General features: G+C 44.5%; 1 protein-coding gene across 1 annotated transcript; it reads left to right on the top strand.

Annotated features, from left to right (window-relative positions):
• The first annotated feature begins 620 nt into the window (after positions 1-620).
• On the top strand, positions 621-4,361 carry LOC140946879 (uncharacterized). The gene is made up of 4 exons (XM_073395983.1): positions 621-1,174; positions 1,693-2,456; positions 3,288-3,457; positions 3,604-4,361. Exons 2-4 carry the CDS (start codon positions 1,706-1,708, stop codon positions 4,291-4,293), a joined length of 1,611 nt encoding a protein of 536 aa, XP_073252084.1. The 5' UTR covers positions 621-1,174; positions 1,693-1,705; the 3' UTR covers positions 4,294-4,361.
• Positions 4,362-11,730: the final 7,369 nt, after the last annotated feature.

The raw sequence follows: 11,730 nt of genomic DNA, 5'->3' as shown, positions 1-11,730 counted from the left end.
TTCTGTAAAGAAAGCTCGGAAACTCTTTTGCACCTCTTTTGGGAATGCCCGTTCCTTAAATCCTTTTGGAATGATTTGTCGCTTCTCATGTCCTCATAAATTTCTTTAGTAGTCTATTACAATTGAAGGTGTCTTTTTGACAACGGGGTTAAACGACTGTATCTATTTGCTGTGTATTAATTCATTTCTGTTTTTTTCAGACAGTTTTTTGACCAGGAGGCGAGAGCAGAAGGGACACGAGACGGCCGAAGGTAGGTCAAGCATCTTTCTTAACATGCATAACCCTCGTATGCGGCTGTGCTGAGGAATGAGGAAAATACTTCACAGTAACTAATATTTTCCCGCGAAATCGCGCTACAGATTGCCGCGAGGGAAGGGAGGAATCAAGAATTAAAAACAACGACAACAACAACAACATGACTTTAAAAACTTTTTAAGAGATCACTTGAGGAGTATTTGTGAAAGAAAGTCTTTCAAGTTGTCATCAGCTATTTCGCCAATTTTTCCTTCTTTTCGGTGACATGTGCATTGACGTAGAATAGCCCGTACGGAAATGTTGGTAAGTCTCTATGTACGTGTTTATATGACGTTTGGCGTTTGCCATCAACGCCATTCTAAATGATCTGCTGTCCCTCTGCACTTACAGCGCTGACCACGACGATGAAGAAGATGAAGATGGTGACGTTGAGTCCTCACAGGACAGGGCCTTCTTCGTGGCGGACCAGGATGTGGTCGAGGAAAGTAGTCAGTCCTTTTATCGACAACAGGACGCGGCTTCCCTCCAAAGGGACGTCGAGAGCGTGGAGCCATATTTCCCCTTGGCATTCGCAGAATCCGCCGACCGGCCTCTAGCTTTCAACTTTGACTTGTTTCTGCTAGACAGCCTGTCGTTGCCAAGGCACATAGTGCCTCGAGATTCGCGGGAGGAGGTGTCCAATGCAGTTTTGTTCGACAACGCTGCCAACGCTATCAGCTACTGCACCGAGAGACTGGAAAGAGGGTGGAAAGATACGCGTCCCGCCGCTGATCCAACTGAGCGGGCAAGTCGCAGACACACCCACCCAAAGGTGAACAAGTGGGAACTCTTTCGCCGTCACAGCGCACGTTTGACCGAGGCTCTAACCAGCGGACAAGCGCCGTTTGACGCCAATTTAAACCGCGTTCGCTTGGACAGGTACGTTGCTCAGAGACACTCGTAAAAAGCTATTTTTTTTGGGGGGGGGGGGGTTATTCGCGCGAACTGACGATATTTTGTTCCTTTTGTTTCCTATTTATTGGCGATTTTCTAGAAAGTACACAGCATTGATAACATTTTCGTTTTTTTGTTTAATAATCCTACAATGCTATGTACACCGTTTCGTTTCCGAATGAAGGGGGCAAGTTGTAATTGAACAGACACGATTGGTTAGTACTTAACTTCTGTGTAGCGAATTTAAGTTATAGAGAGTATTCACCCTGGAGTAGATTTTACGTGTTTGCGGTAACTTTTATTTGCGGGAACTTATTCAGTCGCGGACCGCTGGAAAAAAAAACCGCCACACGGTACCCAATGAACTAATAATTTTAACCACAAAATCTTAAACGGCACACTTACGAAGCCCTGTCTGTTTTGGAACGACTGGTTTGGGGGCGCAAAGCAGGAAACCTATAGACAAGCCTTTGTGGACTGACCCTACTCTCTTGCTCTCTTAGGTTTGGAAATATCATGATCTGGGACGCTCCGGCCTGGAGCCTCGCAAGCCCTGAATTCACGCACGGCTTTCCCAAGCGGCTGATAGTGCAAGAACACGGGGGTTTCTTACCGGGGAACATAACCGTGTCGGCGAAGGCCAGCAATTTGACGCTGAGGCGTTTGGCGGTGTGCGACGTGGCCTGCTTGGTCAGTCAAGCAACGACCGCCGGCTCAGGTCTGAGTAGAGCACGGCTCCTTAACCTCCGCTACGCGGCCATCAGTTACCAGAGTGGGTCATTCTGCCCGCAGTACCTGGCTTCCGCCATGGTAGAGTTTGGCGTAAACTTCGCCACCTTTGAGGCATTATCGGCAGACACCTTGGACACGCTTCACGCCAGCCTCAAGCGGGGTTGGAGACAGGGCGACGACTCCAGCAGTAGCGGCGAGGAATCCAACGAACCCCTCATATCCTGTCCGGAGAGTGTTATGCAGGAGATAGGCAAGTCCAGCGCGGAGTCTTCTTCGGAGGCTGGAACCTCCCAACAGCCACCAGGGGACAGCGAGCGGACAATGCTCTGTGCTCTCCTCGCACGGCTGAGCAGCCGGCCCGGCTCGGAAAGCAGCGACTCAGAGGAGGACCACCACGGGGAGACTGACGGAGAGAACACCTCGACGACAGTGGGTGGCGCACGCGCAGCAAGGAAGAAGAGAAAGACTTCCTCTGTAGGCGGGAGGAGAGCCAAGGCGTCCCGTGTGGGAGAAGCGACGGAGGGCAGGGAACCAGGTAAAGAACGCTGAAAAATGAAACCAAACTCGATTATCACTCGCACATAATAATAATAATAATAATAATAATAATAATAATAATAATAATATTTCTATAGCGCTCTTATCCTATGTTCAAGGCGCTTTACAGTCATGTAAACAACATTATTGAAAAATATCTACAAATATACAACCATATCCTATTATATTTACAATGAGTAAAAAAGGGAAAAATTAAAACTAACGAAATGTATACAAATCTATAAAAACAATGATCCGTTATTATGATACCAATACATGCTGGTATCAGCACATGATACCAGCTTCGTGTTCTAGGTCTCAGGAGTGACCGATTTCAGTTTGTGGAGTTGTGCGCACACGCTGAGACAGTCGCAAACATTTGGTAGCTAAGAAGCAAACTTGAAAAGCATTGATAGATTGCTTATGTCATTCTTCTTATATTAGGAAAGTGCTAGCAAATATGCTGCGAAGTCTGAAACAAGAGATTTCCTTGCAACAAGAATAACAAACATGGAATCAATACCCCAAGAATAACAAAATTGAGCAAAATTTCATACTGGTAAAGGAACAAAGGCACAACATCATTTTTTCGGCTAAAGTTGCGACACAGCTGGGCTAGCAAATGTTTGTTTTCTATTTAGCGTTTATCTTATATTTTAAGTTGTTTGACATTCATATTGCTTAATTTTTATATATTACATTAATCTTAACTCTTCATTTTTGTAATGCGCATTTGATCATATTTTTATGTGAACCTGGGCAATATAAATGATACGCTCACTCACTTCCAAATCATTAACGGCGAGAACTCCCTGTTTCATTTCAGCAGGTGTAGAAACGACAGGCGAACCAGTGACGGCGCAAGAGGAAGAAGAGGCAAATCCCTGGGGCTTGCAGGACGGGTCGGTCGCGGGACTCAGGCTTGACGCCTTCCCAGACGCGGAGACGTGGCAGGACATGTTAACTTTCTTCCGACAGCACCAGCCGCTTCGCCAAGAGGTGGGTGTCCACACTGATGGTCTCTTATCCCTCCCTATCCTTCTTATGGTTATCGTTATCGTTGCTATTTTTAAGGAGAACATTTTCCGTCCGCCGATGACACAATCAGAAACACTGCATTTTTTGTTCTTTCTCTTTCCAAACAGGAAATACGAACCGCCATGCCCAGGGCAGGCGCTTGGCAAGGAGACCCCGAGAGGGCACAAGAGGCCACTAGCAACCTGATTGCAGACGCACGCCGCCAACTGCTTGGTGAGAAGATGGCAGCCCTCTTCGTCATCTGCGGCCGCGACAACTGTAACTGCCGAGAAGACAGCTGTGCTCTGAAAGGCGGTCAATATTGGCTACAAGAGCAGCCACGAAAACCCTGCTCGCAAGACCTCCGCTGTGCCGTTTGCAGCGTCTTCACACGACACCTGGACCTCTGCAATCTCCTCGGTAGGGCGTCTACTAGCAAGGGCGCTCTCTTCAGTCGACTCCTTGCGAGTTCCGTGGCAGTTCACCAACTGTACGACCTCGCCGTCCCGGCAGACTTGCCCCCCGGTCAGAGGGTGACCAGAAAACAGACCGTAAAGGGGATACTGTGCTCCATGTTAGACGTCGAGAGAAATAGGCTACAGTGCCTCAGGCGCATAGGAGAGCTAGCCACGCTGGTGCCTAAACTGCTCTGTGTTCAACTTAGCAGCGGTCGCGCACTCTTCTGGGAACAACTGAGAAGAGTTTCCAACACGGTGATCGGACAACGCGGTCGAGCGGCAAAACTAGCCGCTCTGGAAGCTTTCCGCAGGAGAATGCCGGACGATTCGCCCTGGAAGGAGTTCTTGACCCCCGATTGAGATCTCCCGCATCGCAGTGACTGCCCGTGAATGACTTTGCACGTGGCGCTTCAGAGTTTATTCAGTACTTGTACTTTAAGCAGTTTATTCAGTACTTGTTTATTCGCTACTTGTGTTCCATTTCGCCTTCCTTCTTGTTACTTTCCTTTTTCGACAGTAGTGTGTCTGCCGGTTGAAGTGCAGGATGCCTGTAAAAGATAGCAATTAAAACTGTCAATAAAATGTTGCTTTCGCATGATCATAACTGTATCTTGTCCTGCTCTGACTCAAGGCAGAGAGAAAGAGGGTATACAAAGGTAGAATGCTTATTGACAAGAAGTACGTGAAATCTAAACCACAGAAGCACCGAAATTTACTCTTTTCATGCTCCGTCAATTGCTAGATCGGCAGTTAAAATTGATAACAAATTAACCCAATCCTTTACTTGTCAAGCCGGGGTGAAGCAAGGTTGCATGTTGTCACCTACCCTTTTTAATTTCTATCTAAGTGATGTACCAAAATTGCTAAATAAGCTGGAATCTGGAAGTTATTTGATGCACTGACATCTCCCATACTCTTTTATGCGAGTGAACTATGGGGGATTGATTGCAGTGGACAATTAGAAAAGGATCCAGCAGAATTAGTTCAGAATAAATTCCTGAAGTGGTTGCTGGGAGTTAATAAATACTGCAATAACCGTCAATGCCTGAAAAGCTGAGACAGCAATGGTTTCCAATCAGAATTGAAGCCCAATGTAGGAACTTTAAGTTCTGGTTTTTTCCCCTTAACCTTAACCAAAAATGAAAACGAATTATCCCAAAATGTCATACAATACTATTAAACGGAATGAAAACAAAGCTTTCTGGAGCAAAAAAAAAAATCAAAAGCTTCATTATTGGAACAGATAGGGTTAGGAGAATTCTGGATGAAAGCACACTAGGAATCGTAAACATCGTAAAAATCAGGCAACGGCTTAAGGATATCGAACTACACAGAGGGCTAAGTGAAATAAGTAACGACACTAGAAAACTTGCTAACCAAAGCAACAAAATGAGAACCTACCGGTTATTCAAAACGATAGACAATTACAAATGTGGAGATTACCTACATCGGGTCACCCATACGCGACACAGAATAACTCTAACAAAAACTGCGACTAGGCCACCACAAATTAAGGACCCCTTGGTTTTTCCTGTTGAGTTTTCTTTACGATTTGTAAGATATCCATCGGCAGAAAATTTCACTCCAACATGTAAGGTATAATTATTGACGATTTCAATGTGTTCATTGCTAACCAGAAAATTGCGTTTATCTATCGTTGATTTTCTACCCTTGTTTGGAAATACAATAACTCTTGTTTCAGTTGCATTAATCTTATGAAGCCAATCCTGACAGTATTTTGATAGTCTGTCAAGACTTTGCTGCGAACCTGCTGCTGAGTTAGATATTAAAAGTAAACCAGGGGCATAAACTGGGACAGAATACAGCCTTGTAGAACACCTTTACCATAATTGCAAAATTCTGCTCGAACAATATAGGGGCTGTTTTTTTCTTTGGAGCGCGGGTGGTGGGTCTGGACAGAGAATCGGCTGCCACTGTTGCAAACGCGCTCTTTTCACTAACTTATAAATTGGATTCAGCTAACAGAGCCACTCCCTTCAAACATCTTTTGCAACAGAAATCCAATTCCATTAATATCCTATGGCTACGGCAATTCCTGGACTGTCAAACAGTACTCCCTTACTCGAACAGCGTTGGAAATTACAAATCAATTTCTTATTAGAGTTTGTTCTTTCATATCCTCTTATTCGGCTATTTTTATGTCGTACTCTTCTTATAGACCTTGTCACGGTTTTCGACGCCATCGTGACGAGAACGCGTGACAAATTACAGTGTTTGTATGAGAATCTAATGTCGAATAATTTCCGTAAAACGGCTGTTCTGAAAAAGGTATGACTTCTAAACTAAAGCGCTACCAAACAAAGGATTGTACTAAAAAATTGGGGGGGCGCGTACCTGTGCTTAAATTTCTCCGGAGGCTTGCTTTAGATTTACCATATATTTGTCTGTAATTTTTCCCGGGACTTTCCGACTTACAGACAAATGTATAGAAAATTTCAAAAAGTGGTTCTGCGTCTTCTAGCGCATGTAACGCCCTCAATGTTCTCTTTCTTTTTTTTTTTTTTCCAGTAGAATCCCTAGGAGTGAAGCATTAGTTTAAAATTCAGATATTTTTTGCAAAACAGCCTTTCTACGGAAATTATTGGACATAAGATTCTAATACAAGTACTGTAATTTCTAACGCGTTTGCCTATTCGTCAAGATGGCGTCGAAAACTGCGACAAGGTCTATTACCATTATTAAACTATGACTGATAGGTGGACAAATTATAGAAAATGCCTGTATTTCCTGCGATTCTCCAACACATGCTGCACGCACGCTATTGTAGCTCCTTTTATGCTGATGACTAGTCTTAAACGCCGAAATTTTCTGGGACCGGTCTATAGCCATTTCTTTCTAACAAAAACAATAAAAGCACTATTGCAAAAACCTACCTAGCACTTGCTGCCTTTTCCCACAACAGGATTGTTTTTTATTTTCGCCCTCAAACTCAAAACTCGAGCGAGGATCGCACATCAGCTGACAAGATGGCGGCGCCGGTGGCCGTTTGGTTCCAGTCTCCCCCGTTCCATACACCGTCACATTTATACTCTATCGCAAGCCGATCTTCGTTCGTCTCTCAGAGCCAAACACCGCGTGTCACAAACTTGAGACTGTCACCAGCGCGCAGTTCACTCTCTATTATATAATACGCACAGTTTTTTAGCTGGCCAACTTCCTCCCTTCGCCGGTAATAAGCCCTCAAAAATACCCCCATTCACCTCTTTAATAGACCAATCACAGGCAACTTGCGCACAAAGCTAAGAAATATTTGAAGACAAGTCAATTGTGAATTCTTCCAGTAAAAGAAAGCTTCACACACAACCTATCTTTTTTACTTCAGGTTTGCTTAAGCCTATTTTCCCACGCAACACAATTCAGATTGATTGACATGCTTCGCCGGCCTTTCTCGAAGCTTAGAAACCGCAAGTCCGCTAAGTCGGTTTAAAGGTGAATTTCTCAGCATTTCGTTATTTAAAATAACTGCACAGTAATTTTCAAGGAGTTATAATAACTCCTCTAGTGGGCCTAATTTAACTCCTTACAGTGGAGTTATTTTTTGGGGAGTTATTTTAACTCCAAAAAGGGGTTTAAAGAACTCTTTTTCAGGAATAAAAGTGACCCCAGATATTGAGGAGTTGAAATAACCCCAAAAAAGGAGTTATCCTGTACCTAAAATTTTTACTCCATTTTTGGAGTTATAATAACTCCCTAAAAATAGGGTCTCTACTCTCGTGGTTGATTAACTAGAATATTGTCATCATTGTCCGGTTAAAAACAGTCACGAAAGTATCTTAAAATAACTTTCGCGATCTGAGCATGGTGATTAGCTCGTTTGAAAAAAGGAACTTTTTGCAATAGAAGAAGAAGTCTGTCTTCCAATTATTCACTGCAGAGATAATAACGGGAAGTCAACTTAACCAAATTTGATAAACGTCACGTTTGTACAACGTTATTAGCAGGTTTCGTGGAGTATTTTTCGCACTGAAAAATCTCTTGAAGCTTACTAGGCGTTGTGAAGTTTGTGATTTTGCAGGTTAAAGGAAACATTCTGTTCCAGTCTAACTGGAAGGTTTCTGTCTGCGTTAAAAGTTTCCTTAATAGGAAGCGCCATAATTCAGGTCATAGAGAAAAAGAAAAAAAAAAAGAGGAAACATCTTTACGGTGGCCAATTTACTTTATTGGTGTCAAATTGAAGTAGAATACCGAGCTGCAGGTGTTTCCCTGTTTCAATAGTATTCCGAATATTTTACGGCTACCCGGGCAAAGAATATCGTTATAGGTGGTTTTCACGTTACGTCATCGCCGCCATGCTGGTGGACAGTAAACAAAAAATCGTTCATTAGCTCGTTTTGTTTGCCCACCAGCATTTGTTCATTTCACCATTGTTATTTGTGTCTCCTGAGATTGGATGAAAACCACCTATACCGAGGACATTTAGATACAGAATCTTTATATCAAAGCTTCATTTCAAAACTAAATAATTCAATGCTGAATGAGTGTCTTCATATCTGATAAAGAGACGGCTCACGTCCAATTTTTTAGACCAAAGTAACTTCAGACCTTAATATTCGTGCAAGAATGAGTTGATCTACATCAGAGATTTTGAAGCCGCTCAAAAAACTCGCACCGCTTTTTTGACGTTCTCTTTGCCTTGGCAACGTCGTGGTTGCTGAAACCTGCCTTCACTAGCCATAATAAGAAAAAAGTTCTTTTTACAGGTGGCCTATGTCACATAATGTGGTTTTCAATAGGGCACTGCATAAAAAAAACTACAAACTACAGTACTAAAAATGACGAAGTATTAAAATAGATGAACTAAACTATAAACTATACCGCTCTCTTATGAACGCACATTAAAGTTTACATTTTAGTTTACTTCCCAAGCACGCGTAGCCCGACCATGCTGAAGAAAGTCTGCCCACCCCGGGGGTGGTTCTGGAATTGGTCTTGGATTGAGAAAGCGCCACTCGATGTCCTCCAATCGCGGCTGTAGTGGCGCGAAATGGACACGCGTAAATGCAAAGGGAAAGAACCCTAAAGGGATGCACCGGGGAGGGCCTTCTGTAAGATTGAAAGGAAAAATAGACTGCTTGCAATGTGGGCAACTAGTTCGTATCCGTCCCTCGGAATGAACAAACCACTTAAGAAGGCACTCCTCGTGAACTCGTTTCCGACAGCATGAGAGTCTGCTAGAAGGAACCTCAAGACTACCGAGGCACACTAAACACTTTGACTGAAGATGTTTTTCCAGCCGTGCCATGTCTCGCTGGTAGCGTTGTACGGATTTTTTCTTTTTTCGCTTGCCCATCTTTCGTGACTCTAAAAGACAATGAAACACGTGTGCTCCAATTAAAACTCAAACTATAATCCAAATGCCGTTTACCCTCAGCAGATAACAGGACGTGCCTTCTCGTGAAGGGCACGCGACTCAAACAACTTGCTGAGCATTACATGACAGTATTCACACACGACAGATGGGCAAGCTGCTACGATTTGAAGGTTGAGAGCTGGTAAATCACGCGTACAAGTGAAATAAGCAGAAGGAACAAAGCTGGGCCATCCACTGGCGTGGGAAGAAACCTCGCGCGCGCCCGCATGCACCGTGCAATCTGTCCCAGATGTGCAGGAGGCCTTCCTCCCAGCCTGAAGACAGAAGACGTTAGGCACGCGCGCTAACGGTCTTACCACGGCAGCGGAAAGCCTAGCCTTTGGTCTGCAATTATTTGACGGTTATAGCGCGATTCACAAGAGAAGAAGAAAAATTATGATCGTGACTGCGCAGTTCTCGCAGTCTGCATTTGCATAACGATTTCAGACAATAAGGCGTGAGCAAGTCACGGGTCATGCTTAATGTTTTTTTGTTTTTTTTTATAATTTTTTTATATAAATATATATTTGTTTGCCAATCGTTTGATAGTTCGTTCAATCAAGGACATTCAAAGGGAGTCAAAAACTTGATCGCCTTGCCTTTCCAAGATGGTTCTGAGATGCCTACGGTTGAGTGGATGGTTTCCGAACAAGCGTAAAGATGCGTCTCTTGGGTGTCCTGAGCTCGTACAACCCTTCAAGTCGATGGAAGTGAACGTCGATAGGATAGATCAGAGCGCTGGTTTTTTCTTGCCAAACATCCGTCCCCGCTTGAAATTCGTAATAATTTGGGCGCGTATCTAATTCTCGAAGCCAGGCCAACCGAACGTCTCTTCCGTCGTGGGTGTACTTCAATACTTTGGCTAAAAAAACGTCTGGCCGCCCTGGGTTCACATCGGAAGGAATAAGCGCGCATAATTCTCCGGGAGACGGCAAATCATCTGAATCTACTTCCTGTTCGTTATCGGAAGAGGTCGCTCCTGAGGTAGTCGGAGGCTCATCAAAAATAGAATTCAAGGCCGACTTACCGAGGTAGCGTAATGCTTGTGACGTGCGCTCCTGTTGTGTTCGGCGATCGTAAATATTTATTTGGGTTCTCAAAGTGTGTTTGCAAACACGCGCAAGAGATTCGGCAAGTCTCGCGTCAGAACTTTCAGGCGAAGATCGAAAGTGCTCGACCAGGGCATGTCTCATTTCATTTATCCCGCAGGACAAGCCCAAGTTTCTCTTAAAAATGGTCGATAGGTAGAGGGAAAATGAGCTCGATGATCGGAAAGGCATGCCGCGTTTGTTCACAAAGAAGTAGTCGTGACTGCTCTCTCTGCAAAGCAGTCTTGGTCTCGACCTTGTTCTGTATTCCCTGAGGTGGTGTGTCAGGAAATCAAACTCTTGATCAAACTGCACGACGTTTGGGCCATATTTTGCGGCGGTCTTGTACCCCGTCTCAACCAACCAGACTGGGCCGTTGTCTGAGATGACTACTACATTGTCGCCTTCGGGCAAGCCTCTTAACAGAGTCTGCACGCCGCCTTCTGGCATTTCCGTCAGCAAGCGAAGAGTCCTCAGTTCTCTGCCTCGACCTGGATTGACAGCGAAAAGGAGAAGCATCGTAAAATCCATGTGCAGCCGCGCCTTGCTTGCGGCAGGTGCGTCCTGGTACTGGCAGTGAAGGCTTCGAACCAACTCTTGGTACTGAGGCCATAAAAGTCTGACGTCCGGCATGCTAGTTGTGAAGGCTTTTGCTCTTTCCAATTGCCGTCTGAGCGCGCGAAGGTCACTAGAGACAGAGTCACCTTGAAAATCCCCGTACCTTTGGTCTGCACCCAGGAAGTTTGAAGTGGTCACCAAAGATTGAATATAACAGGCGGCAGTGGAATTTTGCACTCGCCTGTCCGTACGCAGGTGGCTAATGAAAGACTCTACGAGCGGCAGGTTTTTTACCAGGGCTAACGAGGGCGTCACCTCCAACTTACTCGCGCCGAAACTTAGGAAAGTGACAAGGCGTTCGACGAGTTTTAGCCACGTCGTCATTGTTATTTTGCCAGAGCGCCTCTTGTGATTAAACTCGCTAGTATAAAAGGTTTTCATCGCTTTGATTTCCCTCACGACCCTTTTAAATGGCACGGGATCTAGTCCTCGACTTTCTAAGATACTTTCTACCTCCTCTAGTTTCACGTCGGCGCCTGATTCGCCGGGCTCAAAACTCAAGTTCTCTCCTTCTTCGTCACTTTCTTCCACCGCTACTCCTTTTTTTTCTTGTCTCTCCGTTTCTTTCAGTGTTTCTTCTTGTCCTGTCTCTTCCTCTTTTTCTTCCCCTTCCTCTTCGTCGTCGTCATCTTCTTCTTCTTCTTCTTCTTCTTCTTCTTCTTCTTCTTCTTCTTCTTCTTCTTCTTCTTCTTCTTCTTCTTCTTCTTCTTCTTCTTCTTC

This window comes from Porites lutea, chromosome 8 (genome assembly GCF_958299795.1).
Source record: "Porites lutea chromosome 8, jaPorLute2.1, whole genome shotgun sequence".
Lineage (NCBI taxonomy): Eukaryota > Metazoa > Cnidaria > Anthozoa > Scleractinia > Poritidae > Porites > Porites lutea.
This window is presented reverse-complemented; position numbering and strand designations above follow the sequence as displayed.

Bases quoted from the DNA above. Each gene is read 5' to 3' on its own strand.
- LOC140946879 (XM_073395983.1), top strand. From the start codon at position 1,706: ATGATCTGGGACGCTCCGGCCTGGAGCCTCGCAAGCCCTGAATTCACG. The intron at 2,457-3,287 runs GTAAAGAACGCT...TCATTTCAGCAG, and splicing joins GACGGAGGGCAGGGAACCAG to GTGTAGAAACGACAGGCGAA. The intron at 3,458-3,603 runs GTGGGTGTCCAC...CTTTCCAAACAG, and splicing joins ACCAGCCGCTTCGCCAAGAG to GAAATACGAACCGCCATGCC.